This window comes from Melopsittacus undulatus, chromosome 4, assembly GCF_012275295.1.
Source record: "Melopsittacus undulatus isolate bMelUnd1 chromosome 4, bMelUnd1.mat.Z, whole genome shotgun sequence".
Lineage (NCBI taxonomy): Eukaryota > Metazoa > Chordata > Aves > Psittaciformes > Psittaculidae > Melopsittacus > Melopsittacus undulatus.
The window spans coordinates 56,596,948-56,618,376 of record NC_047530.1 but is presented as its reverse complement, the minus strand read 5'-3'; the positions used below and the strand labels follow the sequence as shown (position 1 = coordinate 56,618,376).

Here is a 21,429-nt window from a genome sequence, read left to right as displayed (position 1 = left end):
GCCTTGTTGTAATAGATACTTGGAAATCTCACAGCTCTTTCTGTGTAAGAGAGATTGCAATTTCTGGACCAAGTTAAACTGAAACCATTTGAACTTATCAAGGTACAAGAGAAATATGCTCATGAATTAGACGTTCAGATGTTTGGAACTGTTATGGGGATGGACAGCAAACAGTGTGATAACATGCAGTTACCACAACAGTATGGCAAGCATATTAAGAAGTAGGAAAGAATATTAGACTGTACGAAGCAATTACCTACATTATCATAGATTCTGGGAATCCTGGTTATGTTGAGGAAGTGCTGTAGGGATATGTTTGGTGGGTTTGTTGCACTAGCATCCTGTAGAACATTCCTGGTGTTCTCAGAACAGAGGGTATTTTGAGCCAAAGTCTTGTAAGGTCTTGAGCATTTATTTGCTCATACGTGTTGAATGATTTCACAAGGTTTGGTGTTTCTCAAAACTCAAGCTCTAACCATACCTTTTTTAAGTCAGTATCATTATGTACTATAGAATTTTACTATTCAGGTAGTTTTATATCTATTATGCTGTCATTTTGCTGTATTTTTAATTTATAGCATGGTGATAGTATTTTAAGATATTATTTGTATTGTCTAACATAATTTAAAAACCCCACAACCTTATGTTTGTTTTCTGCAGCCCAGAGAGAGAATCACCTATCGACCTGGAATTCAGGTACAACACTTTAAAAATTAATGAGCACCTCCAGAAGTCCCTTCCAGCCTCAGCCATCCTGTGACTCTGACCATCTTCAGAAATACCTGCACTTAATGAGTTGTTCCTTAGAAGTCAAATGGATTGTCTTTGTATGCATCTGCTGCAAGATTTAGAAGTAAAAACAAGCAAGAGGCCAGTGCTCAGATTAGTAAAGGTTATGTTTCTGAATACTCAGGACTGGCAATATCAAAATGTTCTATTGCCTGCCATCATGCTGAGGTTAATGGAAGCATATTTTTTGTTCATGCAGTAGTAGTATAGGACATAACAGTACACATTTCTCTCATAGCTGAGCAACATCTGAGTTTGAGTTCTTGACTGACAGTAGAAATCCACAAATTGTGCAAAATATTTAAGATAAAACTACAGTCAGCAATCCAAAACACACAGGAAAGGTTCTACAGTGTATTATTCCCTCTACTATTATTGCCATAAATCCATTGTATTTCAGGATCATCTATGTTTCTTTTAAAAATCAGCAACATTTCAGACTTGGTAGGTTTATTAAGGCACTGAGATTCAACTAGGAATGTCGCTTAACTAGTCTTATTTTCAGTAATCTTGAATGGGTACTGAGCCTACTGGATGTAACAAAATGAAATGTGAAGCTAGAGTTAGATTAGTAACTTTAAACAAACACTATTTACAATGTTGTTTCTGGTTCTAAATTAATGAACAGGCTTGATTTCTATATAAGCCAAAATGCATAGTCTCCAGGGAGCTCAGGGAGTTTTCCTATTTACTGTAAGGTTGGATTGTGTTGTCTGCCTCTGTGATAATTAAGGGGCTATGGTTAGTCTGTCTTATGTTACCAAGGGGAAAAAAATTACACTGCATTGATGAAAATGGATGGTTGTTTATGCAGTCTGGGGATAAGAGGCAATTATTTCCACCTGCAGAATACATCCCTCGTAAGTCTTTGTCTACTAAGCCATTTGTTTGCATTCATTCTTTTAAGCGTGAAACCTTTAAGCAGGTTCAAGGCAGGCTTTCGGAGAAAGTGTTGCACATTCTGTTCCAGAATGTTTTGTTCTCTGTTTTTTTGGCCACATTTCTCACAGTTTCAATAAGTTTTGTTTGACTGACTCTTTACTGTAAGAAACACTGTAGACATGTAACTGATTTCTCATATGATCAAGCATTTCAAGCTTTTTTCTTATGTCAAAATATGATATGCCCTGATATGTCACCCTACTGTCAAGATTAGGTTAGAGGGGTTTACTAAATTCCAAGTCCTAAATGAACTTTGGCAAGCTCATTGCTTGTTCCCAAATTCCTTGTAGTAATTAATTCTCACTGATGGACTAAAAGCAGAGTGTGAATGTAAGCACTATGCTCGTTCTCAGCATGGAGGGCATCTTACCGGCAGTACCCATATCTCCACTCAACAAACACACACTTTGTATAAAAGTTGTAAAAATCTTTTTGTCAAAACTTTCCTTCTGTTTTTCAAAGAAATAAATTAGAAGTAACTAAATCATACTGAGAATTAAGAGCAGCAAAGGCACAGTTTAAGTAATGAAAAAGAGGTAAAGGGAACATGTTCACCTCGGAATGCTCAGAGCTATTTCTTCTCAATCAATGGGATGAAAATATTATACTAATTGAGAAAGAATTATTCTCTCTTGGGGCAGAACTGAGTGCTCTTTGAATTAGATTTGGGGACTGCAGGCTGGGCTGGCTAGGGGAGGCGGGCCCTATGGTTTGAGTTGCATTCAGGTCCAATGGCTGTAATGGCTGTCTAGCAGACAAAGGCTACATTTGGGTGAGAAGTCCTATCTTTTTATGGGATTAGCTGATATAGCTGGAAAGAAAAGAGATCTGCTTTTAGGTGTATGTTTCCTCTTTTGGCCCTTTTCTGGAGAAACGGTGACATGTCAATGAGTTTTCCAACAGTATCAGTTGCTCTAATAAAAATGTCGCTGTTCTCTCAGCACTGCCCTACTGAGGTCTTTAGTGCACAACAGCCAACAAAAGCACTACAATTTTACAAGTAGGCAGATACTTTTAATTAATAATCATAATAATACCTATGAAATAAAATATGCATGGTAAGATCTTGTTGTGACCATACCTCACAAGTTCTCCCTTCTGCTGGTGCATTATAGGAGCAGTTCCACTGGGGGAAAATGTAGTAAATATGTGTTGTCTGTGTTCTCTTTTCTTGTCTTTACAGACACAGAAAGATTCTAACCAAGGCTATTCATTCACTTTATAACTGGAGTTCTCGTCTTAGAATGGGGAAAATAAATGTGTGGGGGGATTGTCTTTGTGCAAGTTTGGAGTGGTTTTGGGTTTTTTTAAACACCTTAAAAATATTTATTAGAAATACACTCCTGAAGTGTGTGGCCTAACTCATGATCTGCTACATATTCTTCTATTAGTCTATCCAAACAGCTGGTGATTCAGTTCTTGGTAATCTTCTTCCTGCCATCTCCACTGCTCAAGAGGCAGCCTGAGCTAGCCTCTCCAAACCTCACCTATCAGCAGGAAAAGAGGGAGCAAACTGAAGTTCAGTTAGGTGCACAATTTCAGTGTTCTGGTGGAAATTTAATACCTTGTGTATTTCCTTGATGGGAGAGCCATTGACTGTCCTAAAGAAAATACATGAAAGACAGCATTTTTTGAAGATTCACTACCAGTTTCTTCCTTTAGAAGCTAAATGGTTTCCAAAAATGCCTACAGCACTGGTAAGCTGGGAACTCTCTTCTGTTGTTTTTATTTTCTTCTAGGAAAAGAGGCTCGGTAGCATATGCATCACAGAAGCCTTGGTTGCTCAATGCCACGGTGGAAGAGAATATCACATTTGAAAGCCCTTTTAACAAGCAGAGGTACCAGGTTCCAGCACTGTTACATGCTTTACTCCCCTTTTCCCTAAGTGATGGAGTTGCATAGGCCTCAGGTCCCATATGGGTCTCCATCTCCCTCTAGTAACCTGCCTGAACATGGCAAAAAACCTTGAATTCTACGTGGTCCCCCTTTGACCATGGTTTTTCCTGGACACAAGGGACAGAGTTCAGTCTCATTTGAACTGTAGAAGTGTTTTCATTTTGAAGAACCATGTTTGTTTAGCATGCTGTATTCTCTTTTTACATCCAACTGGCTAGTTTAACTGTGTTAGAAGGACATTAGTTGTTTGGGAGTGGGAATATTGTTTATTACAATTTTAGTGTTTGGTACATCATGGAGGGTTAATAAACTGCCTTTTTATTCAGTATAAATGCCCACCAAACATTCTAAAAGATGTAAAAGTTAATTGCTGGTATTCCATTCCACCACCACCACCAAAGGAAGTGGTTGGCTATGTAATTCACATCCTACATACTTTTTTTTTCCTGTCATCCTTGGATATTGAAACAAGAAACAAAGGCTCTGGACATGCAAAAAGTTAACTATTTCTATATACCACGGAAGAAGTTGTGCTTGTTTTGCCTGGTTTTAAATATTAAGTGTTTTGAATTGGGAAGTTGACCTAAGATGCTTTTTCTTGGTTGAAGTATTGTTTGTTTTATCCGTGACAGAAAGAGATCCCATTTAGAACAATTAGAGGCTAACAAACATGTTTTCCACTGTGTGATTTTTCCAGCTGGTTAAGTTTTGTTCCTCTGCAGGTAGGAAATGTGCTTCTTTAGCAGTATCTGTGTGGATTTTGCCTTACATTTTGTTTCCACAGGTACAAAGCAGTAATTGATGCTTGTTCCCTCCAGCCTGATATTGACATTCTCCCTCACGGAGACCAAACCCAGATTGGAGAAAGGGTCAGTAAACAGCTACAGGCTTCTCTTTTTGTTTCAAATATATAGAGGGGGTTTATTATTTTCTTGTGTTTTTAAAATCTTACTGGTTATTTGGCAACAAAGGTAATCTTTTAGTTAAGTGTACATTTGGATCATTAGTCTGAAAGCTCATTGCTTGGTAAACGTGTCATTTGTTGAGATGAAATGATTGAAATGTGCTGCTATCAGAATGTTTGACTAATTCTGTGGCAACTGTCTCTAATATCCTGACTTCATAGTGCATTTTTGGGTTTCTTTATGAGTAACATAAAAATAAATAATTCCTATGTCTTTAGAACCCCTTCATTTAGAAAAAAGCAGGCATTTGATCAACAGCAAAGCTTTATCACATCAGGAAGGACTAAGAAAGGAAACACAGATTTGTGAACAATTTAGTCTGGCATATTCTGGCACTGTCACAAACAACCAACACCCCCACTACCCCCAAAGCACAACAAACCACTGAGAAAGTTGGGGCTGTTCAGCCTGGAGAAGAGAAGGCTGCATGGAGACCTCATAGCAGCCTTCCAGTATCTGAAGGGGGCCTACAGGGATGCTGGGGAGGGACTCTTCAGTAGGGACTGTAGTGATAGGACAAGGGGTAATGGGTTGAAACTTAAACAGGGGAGGTTTAGATTGGATATAAGGAAGAAATTCTTTCCTGTTAGGGTGGTGAGGTGCTGGAATGGGTTGCCCAGGGAGGTAGTGAATGCTCCATCCCTGGCAGTGTTCAAGGCCAGGCTGGATGAAGCCTTGGGTGATATGGTTTAGTGTGAGGTGTCCCTGGCCATGGCAGGGGTGTTGGAACTAGATGATCTTGAGATCCTTTCCAACCCTAACTATTCTATGATTCTATGGTACTTTTCTATGCTTATGATCTCCACACTGGCTACTATGTTAATTTTAAATGGCCTAGTTCCTAACCCAATTCATTGTGTAGCCAGACAAATGTTTTTTGATAGGAGGAGGGAAGTGGTGTGGAGGGAGAAGGTGGGGTAGACTCTTTTGGCAGCAGCAGTGGCTTATGAGAGCTTAATGTTTGTGAAACTGCAGGTGGATCACAGGAAGGGTAAGTAACTCAGAGCAGGTGGTAGCAGGGGTGTAACAGTACTGAGAACAAGTACATTAGCAACCAGGTAGTATTCACCTCAGCATAGTCTGACCTAGCAGCTAGCAATTACTGATTATAGAGAGTAATGGAGCTGATCTATATGACAGATATATATAATCTATATAATTATAAAAATAAATTAAAAACAGAACACAGCCAGACCATAAGGCCAACTTTTGAGTAGAAGTTTAGTTTAAACTGCCTGCAGAATATCTATGCCACCTACACCATTATGTCATCACAAACCATTAAACATTTCCTGTCCCTCTGATATGTATGGAGTACAGCTCCAGACAGAGTGCTCTGGCTTTTCTAACAATCTGTGTGCTGTATTCCCAGCTGATATGCAGGCCCACACTTTGGAAAATTCCTGAATTTCTTTGTCCAGAAAGTCTTCTGAGGATAATCCAGTCAGAATATGAATATTTAGTTGATATTTTCCATAACTGTCTGATTGTTTTTCTCCTACTTATTTCTAGGGTATTAATCTGTCTGGAGGGCAGCGCCAACGCATCAGTGTGGCAAGAGCACTTTACCAGCAGACAAATGTTGTGTTCCTGGTGAGTAGGTGCCCTTATGTTTATACTCCAAACAGAAGCATGAGATGCAAGCATTTAGAGTATGTTATGGCTAATGCACACTGAACACTGTGCTTCACTGAGCTAAGCCAAATGTACACTATTTTATATCCATTGTTAGCTAGCCTTCAGGTAAGAAGCATTTTTAGATGCTGCTGACAGACACATAGGTATAAGGATACAAACTGAAATGCTGATGCTTCCCCTCTTAGCCTATTGAAATTTCTTTTTGACCTTTGTGTTTATCTTTGGTACTTAGAAATTTAATATTTAGGTGTATTCATGAAATTCCTAAGCTGTTTTGGGCCTAAAATTAATGTCCTGTGTCTGTGGTGTTTTCTTCCTGCAACATGTCAAGTCTTTCCACCCTGAACTGCTTGTTGTCCTAACTTCAACAGAAGCTCTATGGAAAAAGGAATGAGAACACGCTCTAAAAACTTAATAGATGGGAAAACAGATGCATCTATGCAATCGCTATTAGTGAGCTTGCTGGCTTTCCAATTTAGGACTTCCTTCTTAAACTCAGTTTCCAAGGAGTTTTGAATCCAGCTGTTATGAGAGTGAGACATGAGTCACATGGGATTAGAAAAGTTATGCACATTAGCGGTCTTCCCTAAAAGTCTGGGATGTTACGTAGATTTTCACTGTAATAAGGATATTTTCTTTGTTGCATTTCAGCCTAGTCCTATATCATGAACCGATTTTTAATCAGGTGTCTTGTAATGAATGCATCACTATAATCTTACATGGTGAGTACCACCTTTATCAGCAGCCTCACCTGACTCCACAGTTGGAACATCATGGGCATTTACAGTGCCCAGCAGTGCAGCATTGCACACGACATGGCTGTGCACTAACCCAGGGCTCAGAATGATGTTTAGGTCTGTACCAGATCAGAAGAGTGCAGCAGTAAAGCTGACAACATACCTTCTGGCTCAGTAAAACAGTTGCACACACTTTGTTGAGAGTAAGTTCTGTGTCATGGTCAGAAGTTGCAAAAGCATTTTTTAAGTGCTCTTTTTATGATGTTCTGATTTTTTAGTGTTTCAGTGGTCACATATATGTATTACTGTTGATTTCAGGTATTTTGGAGTTTGTAGATACATGAAAGCGATTATATTAAATTATCTAATTCAGTCACAATATATGTTGTTGCAAAACTAAAGGGAATAAAACTTCAAGAGGATTTTTTAAAGCCCTCACCTCTTTGCTTATATCTCTTCCTATCTAACTGATGGCAATGACATCACTCACAAAGCAGAATTAACTCAAATTCAACCCTACCTTATCAGCAAACACCTAGAGAAAAGAAAACAGATCTCATTTTTAGGAAATCCTGGTTTGAGTGTAATTTAATAGTATGAAATAATAATATTGAGTAAATTCTACAGCCAGTATCACTTGTGCAAGCAGAAATAATAGATTTGCAATTCCATGCAAACAGGATTAGGTAAGTAAGTCCCTCAAAAGATGGTACAGATTAGTTTATGTCTAAATTAATTGCATCTAATTCATATTTGAAAGAAAATAATCTAGGTCATAAATTAAGCATCCGAGCAGAGTCATCAAAATGATCAGTATTTCTCCTTTTGTATTTTGATTTATGGACTATAAAAGAAAATCAAAAGGCAATTATGTACAAAAGAAACAAAAATGTGCTCTTTTTCACTGCCCCTGGAGCAATTATGTAAGATATGCCACAGACATATATTGCTGCATTGTTTTGAGGCCAACAGAAGCAGTGTACTGCAGTTATGTAGGCTACAAAACACATCTGTTGAGAGGAGCAGTTCCCTGAAAGCCTCAGGAAATCAGAGTGTTTAGAGAGCTGCTGTTACCCTATATCTGAGCACTTACTGTAAAAATGACAGTTCAAGGTTTCTTATTATGCAGTTAAAGAAAACCATTCCTCAGAATAATTTTGATCTGATGGCCCCTTTTGATTGTCTGCATTGATGTAACTGCTTTTACTGATATTAAACATTTGCCAATTTCCATAAATCTTTTTTAGAGTGCTAGCTCCAAATCCTGATCTCTTTTCCTTGTGGTAGGATGATCCATTTTCTGCACTGGATATCCACCTCAGTGACCATCTCATGCAAGAAGGGATCTTGAAAATGCTACGGGAAGACAAGCGGACCATCGTGCTGGTAACACACAAGCTGCAGTACTTACCCCATGCTGACTGGGTAAGGCAGCCTTTCTGGATTCTTCATTGAAGCAGGCTGCATTTAAAATGCATTGAATAACCAAACTATTCATTATATTGGAATATTTAGCTCTTTATTTAACCTCAAAACAGAGAAACATTTGTCACTGCTTGGGCTGTTATTAGGAATTTTCTGTGCTTCCACAAAGAAAAGTGTATTTGTGGATATTGAGATACATGGAAATAAAAGGAAGAAACTGCTTCCTTGAGATTACTACTGTACCAAGAATGTCCTTACCCTTTGTAAGCTGGCAAAATTTTAAGAAATGTATAGTAGTCATTGGTTTGTTGGGCTTCTTTTGTTAGATCTTCTGGTTTGCAGGGAAAAAAAAAGAAGGTATGCCTTCTGTAGCACATGTAGCACCTTCTGTAGTTGTCAAAGATGAGGCAAATCATTTAGGATAAGGAGGTTTGGGGTTCACACTGGCCTTGCATCTAGTTCTCCTGCAGTTATCCTGCTACAACGTCTTAGGTCTTCTTGCCCATGTTGATTGACGACCGCTGTTATGCCTCCTAGCAGGGCTTCTTTCTCATTAGCATCTTGCACAGACTACAGCAGCAGTTAGTCTGTCTCAGGAAATAATCATTTCAGCTGCTTCCTCTTCTTGATATTGGCTTGCCATAAAGTTGCAGATAGACATTAATCTTGTTCTGGTGGTGTTTTCGATGGGCAACATTTCTCCTTTATTGTGTCTGCTATGACTTTGTCCCTCAGTTGTACACATTTACAAATTGCTACTGTTGTCAACACAGTTCTGGTTTTCCAGTTAACGTCTTTCAGGATACAGGAGTTTTCTGCCCCTCTTCTTCCCCTCCTTAGAAGGTCCATCTTGGCCTCCTCTTCTTCAATATTATACATCTCCTTTTTTTTTTAAATACACACATCTATGGCCTTGTATCAGTATAATCTTTTTTTACTTTACGAATGTCAGGCCCATTTCTGGGTGTTTGTGTTTTATGAGATGTCCATGAGAATTATTTTAATTACCTTCTAATCGGGTTTCAGTAATGTTTTATGAAATATACTGTTCCAAACAGCCTGTAGGACAGGAATATTTGTATTAATTAAGTTTGTAATTAAAAATATTTATTATGAAATAATGCATTTTTTCTCCTAAGCACAGCTCTTATTAAGCTTTAGCAAGTCTTACCCAAAGGATTGCAGCAGGAATTTTTATTTTATTTTGGAATTTGAAATAAAAATATAATTTGAAGTGTATGGGATGGGCCTCCTAAATCTTCATAGCAAAACTCTGAGCAGAATTCAAGTCCAGCCCACTTAGAAGTTTCCTAAATAAACTGACAACAGCAAGATCCTTGTTTGCTTTATTTAGTCCTTTCCTCTGGTGTAAATCCTTAGCAATAAGAGGGATAGATTATTTCCCCCACCCCCTGCCCATGAAGATTTCTGAGTTTCCAGGGAGAGAGGAAAATAAACACTGTATTAACTATTTTCTGATGATGTCATGTGGATTTACAATCTACATGCCTCATTTTCCAATTCTGCTTGTCAGATGTTAAGTGAAGGTAGTTACACTGCGTCTATAATACAGTTACACTGATATAAACTTGGAAACCAGCCCTTCAGACTTCGTCTTGCATTTATAGTTTGGTTTTTTTCCAGACTGTGTCCACTGTTCATGCTGTTAAAAGCTTTAGGGATTCAAATTCCCTAGCTTTTCCTTATCAGGTCCATTAGATCAAACAGACAGTGGAGCCAGCATGCTCACATGTAATTGCTTTAATGAGGGCAAAGCTAGTATGTTGCTAATAGCCTTTTCCTTTTAGGAGGTAAGAGAACTCTAAAATCTTGTTAATGACTAGTATTTAGGAAGAATAATGCGCTCTCCTGTTTACTGATGTGGACCCCATTCTTCCTTCTTACTTAAAAGTACCCTTCCTTTCTGAAAGCATGTAGTGCAGGATGTTTCTGATTTTGCAGGATCTTGAGTAAAAGGGATTGACTTGAGTCAAGTGATTACACCACTGTCTTTTTAGAAGACAAATTTACTGACAGAAATATGCTTTATTTTAGAAAAAATAAAATTCTGTCCAGGCCCGGTAACATAACTCTAAAATAAACAGAGATACGTGGCTATTCATCTCACCACTTCTGTTTCTAACTTCTTAGATAATTGCGATGAAAGATGGGACCATCCAGAGAGAAGGAACACTCAAGGACATTCAGAAGTCGGAAACTGAGCTCTTTGAACACTGGAAGACATTAATGAATCGACAAGACCAAGAGCTGGAGAAGGTTTTTGATGGGCAGGGCAATCAGTATTATCAAAAAATTAGACTTTTTTTTTCCTGTAGGTTGAAAGCATTAGCAAGGATTGACATATGCTGTGTGTGACTTCTGACTTAGTATGAGCGTAGTATTACAATTACTATTATTTATGTGTTAAGAGAAATGCCTTCATCTGGACATCTCATACTTCCTTGAATCTGTTGCCTCTGATCCATTCTTGATAGGAAACCCTATCAAAATGTTATCATCTAAGGAATATTAAATTGGACCATTTTAGGAAAAATATGGGTAGTGTGCAGTAGTGAAAACTGCTTCTATAAATATGCCTGAATTTACTCATTGCATTGGGTATAAGTTTTTCAGATGTGCCTATATCAAGCTTAACACATTTTGTCTTCAATACTGTAGCACAGGAAGAATTAGATATTAATCTTAGTTCTTATTAATTCAGGGATATATGTCCAAGTTAAGATTCAAAAGGGTTGGGATTGACAACCTGAAATTAACGTCAGAGACCTAATTTATGTCATCTGGTTTTATCCACAGATAGCAAATCCATCACTTACGACTGCCTGCTCTAAGATTCTCACTTTTATTTTTCACTGATGTTCTGTTTAGAAACAAATTTTGTCAAGCTGGTAATTTTTCTTATTAATTCTCTGGTTGAAAATACATGAACTGTCCTTTGTTTAGGAGACTAATATTGAGACAAAAACTGTTTTGGAAAGAACAAATCTCCGGAGGACTATGTATTCCCGTGAAGCTCTGCTGAAAGATGATGAAGAGGATGAAGGTAAAAGGGCACCCTTTGAGCCCAGTGCCACTACATCACTGTTTCACATTTAAATTGTATTAGCATAAATTAACATAATTCAAACTGCCAAGAGAATAATAATTTTTCAGATTGGTCACAATTCATAAGAGTGCTGTTTCCATTTGTATGAACTCGACTCCAGTGATTTCAAGCATTCAGAAGTCATAGATTCCTCTAAACTTTTGAGGTATTTTTCTTACACTTGAACATAATTTGATAATGAAAAAGAGATTGTACAGAGTAACTTATGCTGGGTGAGCTTCAAACCTATGAACAGCTAAGCACACTTGTTTCAGGTTTTACACAGGAAAAAACTGCAATTCATTTTCCTCAAGCTAGTACTTCTGAATTGCAAAAATGTGGCTGAAGACAGTGATCACCAAGTGCAAAGCTTTTTTGCATCTTTTTAGCATGCATTACTACTATAGCAGATTAATATGTGCATGCCTGTACAGGTAATTTCACCTTAAAGCCACTCTTTATCTGGTGTAGTAAGCCCTGTTTTGTAGCTGCTCCTTCCCAGCCCCTATGAAAGGTGTGTACAAGTAAGTCAGTGTGGCTGTACTATTTCCTTGCACTTTGCAGAAGAAGTAACAGAAAGTGATGATGAAGACAACCTCTCTTCAGTGCTGCACCAGAGAGCAAAGATGCCCTGGAGAGCCTGTGGCAAGTACCTTAGCGCTGCAGGCATCCTCCTTCTGCCGCTGCTCATTCTGTCCCAGCTGCTCAAGCACACAGTGATGGTGGCCATCGACTACTGCCTGGCACACTGGACCTCAGATGCCATTTCTGGGAAGACAGAGATGGAGCTGAAAAACTGCTCCCATTGTGAGGTATGCAATGCCTCAGTCACCTTCCTCTCATGATCTAACTGCTGGTGATCTGTCACTCTCAATCTCTGCTCTATGATTTGTATGCAGTGTGCTATATAGTTAGTAATAGAGCCACTCCAGCCTGTCTTGAAGGTTAATGCATTTTTGGGTGCACAATGCAATAAAACTCACGGTTCAGGTTTGTGCCTTATTCTCCTGCTAGGTTTGTTGTATTTTCATCGTCTACCTGATATGCCTAAACCTTGTCTCCAAAGTGCTTTTGATATCATAGTTCTTTTGTCTTTTTCCTGTACTGTTACATTGTCACTGTAAGTAGGGCTTTCTGATTTTATAACATAGGGGAATTTCAGGTTTTGTAACATAGGGGAAACATTTTTTATTACGAAAATGCTTTTTCAGTTGATTTTTATGTGATTTTATGCATGAAATGCAGTGTTACCTAGCAAGGTACTTTGTATGTATCAAGCAGTAGTGGAGAGGTTTTGCTAGCACTGGGATTGTTTTCTTTATTGGGATTTAATGCCTACAAATAATTTACATTAATGTTTGGGAGATGCATGTATGACTTTACTGGAGTCAAACCATCAAAAGATGCTTTACTGATGATGGGGTTTGATATTAAATTAGTATTTTAAAAGAAAAAATAATCTATTTGTTCCTATTAAGAAATAGACCAAAACAACAAAGCCATAATAAATGTTTTAAAGATCTTTTTTTTTTCCTTCAGATGAAATTATCAAATGTATCTTTTCAGAGCTTTTATTACTATTTTGTAATTAAAGATTTCTGAAGAGTTTCTTATTTTCATGCAAATGCTCCTCTCCCTACAGGGTAATAAATAACAATAAAATGGTTGAAAAATGTTGGCAATTTAAGAAGAATAAAGAATTTATCCCTGACATTTTTCAGTCCTGTGTTTGTGTACACATTTTCTTTAAAACATAATTTACAGTAAATAATTCTGTTACTTTCTTTGTTTTTTTAGGATTTCAACCATTCTCCATATTCAAAAGTTTTCAGCATTCTCTGCTGCCTTGGGATTGTATTATGTCTTGTCACATCAATAGCAGTGGAGTGGACTGGCTTGAAAGTCACCAAAAAGCTACACTCTTCTTTATTAAATAAAATTATTTTGGCTCCAATGAGGTATTCCTGACTGTAATACAAATTATAATGTCGTTCTTTTGTGTTCCTTATGTTGAGGCAGTCTTCTAAGCACAGTTTTTATTAAGAAGTGCCTATGAATCACTTTTTTTAATGCATCATTAAAAATCACAAGGTATCAAGGTACTGAACAATTTCTGACAGTGTTTCCCAGTCTGCTCAAGTTCCTAGACACTAGTCAAGTGCTTCTGCTTGACTATGACTTCAGAGAGTTACTTCCTTGCATGTTTATTCTCTTTGCATTTTTTAATGAAGGAGAAATTACAATTATTGATCAATATGTGTACAGTTCATTCATTGCATGGATCATAATCTTAAGAATTGGAAATATTTACTGTCAAGCAGAAATGGTGCAAGCTATGAAAGATAATGAGCTTAGAAGAGTTTCATCATGGGCATCTTTAGAGTCCACTGGGATGCACAGATACCAATAAAGGCCTTTGTTGTCCTGCACAAGTTTTCTTTCTAATGCATGAAAGTAAAGTTGTGTCTTGATTCAAACCTGCAGCTGCTACTGAACATTAGGAAAAATACCTTCTTATTTTTAAGCTAACTGTATTTGACCTGTAAATCATGGAGAAATAATGTACATGGGAAAACCTCAGAGGCTTTTTTAAAACCTTCTGGTTTGGGGATAGAAGTAGACTTCAGGTTCAACAAGGGCTATGGAACAGTTAACAACAGCATAGCAATAATGAAGTTTGCATTTTACATATGTAAGCATCTTTTAATGTAAAATTGCAAGTTGTTAGTTATGCATTTCTACTCCCAGAAAAATGCAAGCCTTTGCAATTTAACCTCATTTGCATTTTTCATGCATTGAAAAGGCCTCAAATTACAATATGAAAGGATATTTTTAAATGTAATCCTGTGATTTGCATAGCTTAGGTGGTAGAGGGAGCTGAATAGGGTTGCTGCTCTTGGGTTACATTCAAGATTGCCATTCATTGGAAAGCCATGCTTACCAGGAAAAATGAGAAACTTGTCTGTGATATGGTGCCTAGCTTAAGGAGCAGGGGGTATGGGGGTGTGGGAAGAAAACAACCAAACAAACATAATATTCTAGTATTGGTATAGTGATCTTTCCCATTCCTTGCCTTGTTTTAGGTTTTTTGAAACAACACCTCTGGGAAGTATATTGAACAGATTTTCAGCTGACTGCAATACCATCGATCAGGTACTGAATAACTATATTCAAGCTCTGAAGTTATCCCATCTTTTAGTGTCTGAAAGAAGGGATTTTCATTTGTTATAGACCCATTTAGATGAAGTTTGTTGATGATGTATAATTTTGACTACTGTTGGCAACTACTAGTTGGCATCATGATTTTCTAGGTTCAAAATGAATTCCTCATCTTAAAAGCACATTGAAAACACATTTATTTGATTAAGATGCTCTGTATAGAAAAGGGAGGTGAAATCAGATCAGTAGTGATATCCCCAAATTAAGAGAATGTACTTTTTTTAAAAGTGGGTAAACACATTCACTTGACACATATGAACAAATGCAATGAGAAAAAAAAAATCCAAATACTGCTGCCCAAAGAAGAAATGACTGAAATTCAAATTATCAGTGTTTACACCAGACAGCACTGCCAGTTCATGGTGCAGACACTAAAATTGTCTGTTGCATCCTATCTGTAATCCTCTGACATGAGGATTGTGGTCCACAGTGCAGGCATGTGAAGCATCCCCACAGAAATCCCTTCAGACCTTCCAAAACCCATCAGGCAATTCAAAAGCAGACCTGTATATTTAGTACTTCAAACCCTCTGAACTATCTTCATTGTATAAGTGGGAGAAAGGAAAGTGAAATAATGCTGTTTAAAACTTGATATACTATGGAAGATTCTGTGTGCTTGTTCTTCTTTATGCAGCACATTCCAGCTACCCTGGAGTGCTTGAGTCGTTCCACTTTGCTGTGTGTATCTGCTCTTGCTGTCATCTCATATGTCACGCCAATGTTTCTCATTGCCCTGGTTCCCCTTGCAATCATGTGTTACTTCATCCAGAAGTACTTCCGAGTCGCATCACGGTAAGAGCATAAACCAGTATCATTCTGGAAATAGATATATCTTCTGCAATGCATGATGCTAGGGAACTTCATGTTTAAATTTGGTCCTGCAAAAGCATGGGTCCTGTCTGAAAGTAAGCCAAATCTACTATAGTGAAAATGTGTCATTTTATGAGTACCTTTGTCTACTGCTCTGGAGCAGAACTTCTAAGGGGCAAGAGCAGAGTCACTGTCCATGATCAATGTTCCTTAGAGTCTGCAGGACACAAACCAACTAGATTCTGTCTTCCCCAAGAGATGCATACTGGGCATATTGAAGATAATGTGGGGACAAAACAAGAAAACTGATTTCTGCCTACCCAGATGGAAGTGTAAATCTGTAAAGCCAGGGAGAGGCTGGAGAATGCAGCATAACCATGGTGGTACTGCTGCCCATTAGGGATCCAACATGCATGAGCATCCTCTCTTGATTTGAGTACCTCTTAGTTTTTACAAGTTGAAAAACTTTAGCCATGTTTGTGATTTCTCTCCTTCTAAGGTCATACAGCTTCCCCCCTGGTGGTACTCAAGAAGCATTTGTGGCAATGCTGCATTTGTCCCTTTATGTATAGTATTCTATATACTTATGTATAGTCCCTTTATGTATTAGTATGCATAGACTGAGAGGGAGTTCACAGCCAATCTACTTCCTGCTGGAAGGAACTGAGACTAAACAGAATTTTGCCCCACATGTGTTTCCACTGATTTGATGATGGAACATGAAATTGAGAAGCACAACCTAATGATGAGTGCATGTTCTCATTTAGTCTCCTTAGTGTATGGGTTATACTGTTAGCTCAGTGAGAGATTTGGCTGTTGTTTGGGGGTGAAATGGAGAGGAAGTTGCATTTTGCCTTCAGCTTAACCCGAGCTCTTATTTGCATTATCCCATTAATGTCAGAATGGTGTTTACATGAATAAACAATTGAGTGTAAGAAAAAGGAATATAGGAGAAATGGGGGAAAGCCATGAATGAGAAGACCTATTCAGAACTCCAGCCCTTTTTGTATTCAAATGGTAAAAGTCTTCCTGGGGTCTTTGTTCCCTGCTCAGAGACATGCAGCCCTGATTTGCAATCTATCTAAACTGTAGGTATATAATTAATGTGATGATATTCCCTTTCACTCCCTGGGTCTGTTTCAAGAGAATAACTGCACAACAGAACTGACTTTTTACAAATTCCTTTCCTAATCCTTTCCAGGGACCTGCAGCAGCTGGATGACAGCACTCAGCTACCATTACTCTCCCATTTTTCAGAGACTGTTGAAGGTCTTACCACCATCCGAGCCTTCAGGTATAGTATTTTAAGAAACATACATTATCTTGCTTTTGAATATCTATCTCTGGTTCCATTCTGCAATTGTGCAGTTGTAAGTTATTGTTACTTGGATCACCTGAAAAATCCAGAGTCCCTGAAACACTGGTCAGGGGGGACTTCAAAACACTGAAGAAATTCCAAAGCATTTTGCATGAAGGAGTTACTATAGAAAAACAAGTTAATGTGTGTCACCTGCCCACTGTCCACAGACTTGCATGCAGCCTGAAAAAACACTTGTGGGCAAATGTGATTTAAGAAGCTAAATTAGCTTGCAATTACCACAGCATGCGGTGTGGCAGACTGCGCTTTGACAGTTTCCATGGAACAACTAATATGCACTGACTTGTTGTGGCAGAGTAATTTGTGTATGAGCTGATGTCCGGATAAGATAGACTGCATACTAGTGACTTCAGAGGATGTAATAGTACCCTAAGTTATTTTGCAGGTTGCTAGCTAAAAATGTGATTGTTCATACTGATTCTGAAAATACACAACCCGGAAACAAAGTCTTTTGTCACCTGTTTTGATTCATGTTTCCATCCTTGTAAGCTCACAGGAGAGCAGCCCAGGAATACCTGATGACGTGCCTGGGTTGTGTTTGAGTGTTACACAAAAGGCAGTCACACCGATACTAGTAGAGGTACCAGTGAAACTACCACTGAGCTTACCAGCTGCTTTCCCCGCACAAGTGCCATTCTGGTCTTTTCCCAGTCCACTCAAATGCGGTCAACTGTCTTCCACACCCTTCTCATCTAGATGTCTACACATTTCGCCAGTTAATTATTACTGTTACCATTCTGTCTTTGAAATTGTTGTGCTTATTCCTCATAAAGTGTAAATTTAATTTTATAATAGAAGTTATGCACAAAATAAACTTGTCCGTAAGCTATTCTAAATAGAATATAAATGGGTCAATGAAAGCACAAGTTTAAGAGTTTGGTTCTTTTTGACTGAAGGTCAAAGAGTGGTAGGACATCATAGTATTTTCCATTATTAATTACTGTTACTGGATATTTAATTTAAGTGCCAGCAGTGTTCTCTAGTTTGTATCTGTGTCTGTTCAGTGTTAAGGAAAATCAATTTCTCATTGTTGCTTTTCTCATTTACCCCTATATTCTACTACTTCAAGAGGATCTTTAGAGTATTATGGTTATACATTTTCTGGTGTTGATGCAATAAATAATATTCAATGCCATTTAGCTAATATTTTTAGTCTTTTTGAGCATTCTCTCTTGATTCTTCCTGTCACCTGAAAATGAATTCCTGTGTCAAAGAATTGCATTTGGTGCCTCCTTTTTTTTAAATCCTGCAGTAACTGATGTGTTTCTGACCCAAACTGCCACATGCATGCAGTGAGTTCTGTATTCCATCTGCCTGCCAGGCTCATGCATCAGCTGGTAACCTAGCTATTTTTAGGTCTGTGTAGCTTTTCAGCTGCCTAACATATTAGCAGAAGTGGAGTTTAGCCTTGCTAGCTTGAGCATCCCTAAAAATAACACTAATTCAGGAATCCAGTCAATAAGTTAGGAGGTGCCAGTTGTTCCTGGAGCGTCTTTGCCCTTGGTAGCTCTCTGTTCTGCACTAACTCTGAACACATAAGGAAAGAAATGCACAAAAAATCCAGGGAGAGAACAGAAAGACAGCTACTGCTGCAGCTATAAATACACCTTCAGCAGATGCCCTGGCCTGATTTGTAGCTTGCTATCTGGCACTTCAGAGAGCGTTGGTGCTAAATAATCAAAAATGTAAATGTGAAGGCTGTATTCTGAGAGGGCTGGTAATCTGGGGACACTTTCTGAAGAGAAAGTGATATTTCTGCAGTACTCCACCAACAGTGGTAACTTCTTCTGTATCCTCATTCCATGTGCATATGCACAAATGACGTATGATGCATACCTCTCATCTTCTAAGGCGTATCTGTATCACATAGTACCTCATGGTATGGAGATACGAAAGCTAAATGTAGTAGAATTGGTTCCAGAAGCAGTACAGCCATCTCTGTATGGCAGGGCACTGAGGGTAATAGACCTGAAGAGAGGCAGGGCTCACCAACTCTGACACTGTGTGACACTAATGCCTGCTTTCAGGAACAACCATTCTAGGCTATGCAAACACACCAATACACTAGCAGCCAGCCCAGGCCGTTCTCCATTGCACGCAGCAGACATGTCTCCTATGTCTTGGCACATGACTAAGTTGTGAAAAGCTAAATTATTTCCACAAAGTGGTACTTACTTCTTTTTCTCAAAAGCATAAACGGTTCATGTAAAGACATAACTTTATTATACTGTACTCAAAACAAAGATTAAGAAACTTTGCAGTGAACAGATCTGAAAGCTTCTCTGAGCCGTGTACTTCATATTTACAATATTGTCATACCTTTCTCTCATATCAGCATAAGGAGAGCTGAGTTTATAAGTAAGTAGTGCTTGCTGCAGCCATAATAAGCTGAAGTTTTAGAAAGGGAAATCAGCAAGTTTGTTAAACTTGCCAATGTAATAAAGAGGGAAAAAAGGCAAGCTCTGGGTACTTACACTAGATTTTCAAGCCTTCAAGCCTCTTCTGTTACTTCTCTTTTGGCTTTTGTTCCAGACTTCTGTATTATTAGACAAAATTGTTGATACACTTTATTACTAGCATCAAAGTAATTTACACCTATGTAAATAAATACATCCAGGTAAAACGGCCGACTTGCATGCTTAACAAGACCCCAGTCTAAACAGGTGGAGCAGGGAATCACTTTCTGTATCTGTTCAATTCAAGGTAGAAGGCATTGATGCAGCTATTCTGATGAGTGGGTGCAGATCCACTATAATAAACTGTAAACAGACCTACTTGCCACCAGTCATGTTTTGTGGCTAATTCATTGGCAGGGGGGATGACAGAACACAGTTCTTTGCAGTCTGTTACTTTTTGTTGGACCACGAGCTTGGACTCCTGTTTTCTCCTTTTGTTTAAGATAAGGACATATCTTAAAATACGACCAGTATGACTGGAGATACTTTGAGTTTATACTTTATAAATTGTTACTATTTCTAGGCATTTCAGTAATATAAATACTAAAACTTGAGTTTATATGATGAAGGGGAAGATAAACTGCATTCTGCAGCATGTGCATGCATGTATGATATCTGTCATGTATGTTTTAATTTTTTGTTTCAGATTTCTCTCTCACAATTGCCATGCACTAAAATATGTTTCCTAAATGTGCAGTGTGATCCAGAAGTCCCATATAGAGTATCATCAATGCAATAATACCATTTACTCCTGAAGATACTGTACAAATACAGTTTGCATGAGTCTAATACAAATCTACAGATGATGTCACTCTGAACTATTAACAGGCTGATTCAGACCCTCTATCAAACTGCCCATAAATGTACAGCCCCAGAAATTAAAGTTTACTTTTCTTTTTTCAGTATCTGAAGCCTCTTTTTTTCTCTCATCTTCCTCTCGTCCTCCTCTACTCTTTCCTCTTTCCTTTTTCCTACTTTTCTCCCCTTTCCTCTTTCCTCCTTTTCTCCCGTCTCTCCTATGTCCTCTCTTCTCTTTCCTTTTTTCTGCTTTCCTCATTTTTCTTATTTTCTCTATTTTTTTTTAGGTATGAAGCCAAATTTCGACAAAAGCTTCTTGAATACACAGATTCCAACAACATCGCTTCCCTTTTCCTTACAGCTGCCAATCGCTGGCTGGAAGTCCGCATGGCAAGTACATTATTTTTGTGCATACATGAGGTTATTTTACTTCATTCCAGGTAATCTGATAGACATCCAGCACTTATCCAATCTTATCTGGGTTTCAGAGCTATACCTTTACTCCTTATATTCATATCTCTCTATCTGTAATGAACACATGCCCAGCCCATGCTGGAAACTGAACAGGGTATGAATTTTCCCCATAGCCTGCAGCTGTTTCTTCAAGACAAGAATAGATTTTGTAGGTCACACTGGCATCTCTGTGTGTCAGGAGTGATCAGAATGGGTCAAGCTGTGCTGCCAGCCAGGATGCCTTTGTAGGACTGGGTTAGTCAGTGTCAGCAGGCCTTTGTCTTATGGCTCCCCAGGAGCATTTCAACATCTTGGAGGCTCTCCTAATGAGCAGAAGGCCATAGACAAGTCCGTGCCTTCTTACGGGTCATCTAGAGAATACCAAAGATATTCAGGTGCCTGTTTCCTGAGATTTCTCAGTAAAGTGGCCTGAGAAATTATTTATTAAAAATAATCCCCGAAGAAGCAAATCAAGGACTTCCGTGTTGTGGATGGTGGTATTTATATCAGGCTTTGTTAGATACAACTACTGCTGTTGTGGTAACACGGTCTCCTTTCACATGTGCTAAGTGTATGTTAAGTCATGTTTCATGTCACACTTAATGCCTCCATTTTGGACTCAATTTTAGCTGGTGCCTTTTGCTTCTGAAATTCAGACATTGAGTATGACTTAAATAAAATGTTATTACCATTTTGTATGTTCAGCCCTAAACTCTCTGAAGTCCCTAAACAGTGAAAACGTATATGAGTGACAATTTCCTTCCTACAGAGTTCGTTTTATAATCTGTTAACATCATTTTACTCAGACTTGTCTGTG

At 38.3% G+C, this 21,429-nt stretch overlaps 1 protein-coding gene across 1 annotated transcript in view; it reads left to right on the top strand.

Moving 5' to 3' along the window:
• Positions 1-21,429, top strand: part of ABCC8 (ATP binding cassette subfamily C member 8) — a 74,800-nt gene that overhangs the window by 43,102 nt on the left and 10,269 nt on the right. The window contains exons 18-30 of the mRNA XM_031052735.2: positions 661-696; positions 3,471-3,569; positions 4,412-4,496; positions 6,105-6,185; positions 8,255-8,392; positions 10,544-10,669; positions 11,357-11,456; positions 12,063-12,310; positions 13,296-13,456; positions 14,582-14,651; positions 15,352-15,509; positions 16,729-16,821; positions 20,447-20,549. Of these exons, the coding sequence (XP_030908595.2) occupies positions 661-696; positions 3,471-3,569; positions 4,412-4,496; positions 6,105-6,185; positions 8,255-8,392; positions 10,544-10,669; positions 11,357-11,456; positions 12,063-12,310; positions 13,296-13,456; positions 14,582-14,651; positions 15,352-15,509; positions 16,729-16,821; positions 20,447-20,549 (1,498 nt within the window). The remainder of the gene's footprint in view (positions 1-660; positions 697-3,470; positions 3,570-4,411; positions 4,497-6,104; positions 6,186-8,254; positions 8,393-10,543; positions 10,670-11,356; positions 11,457-12,062; positions 12,311-13,295; positions 13,457-14,581; positions 14,652-15,351; positions 15,510-16,728; positions 16,822-20,446; positions 20,550-21,429) is intronic.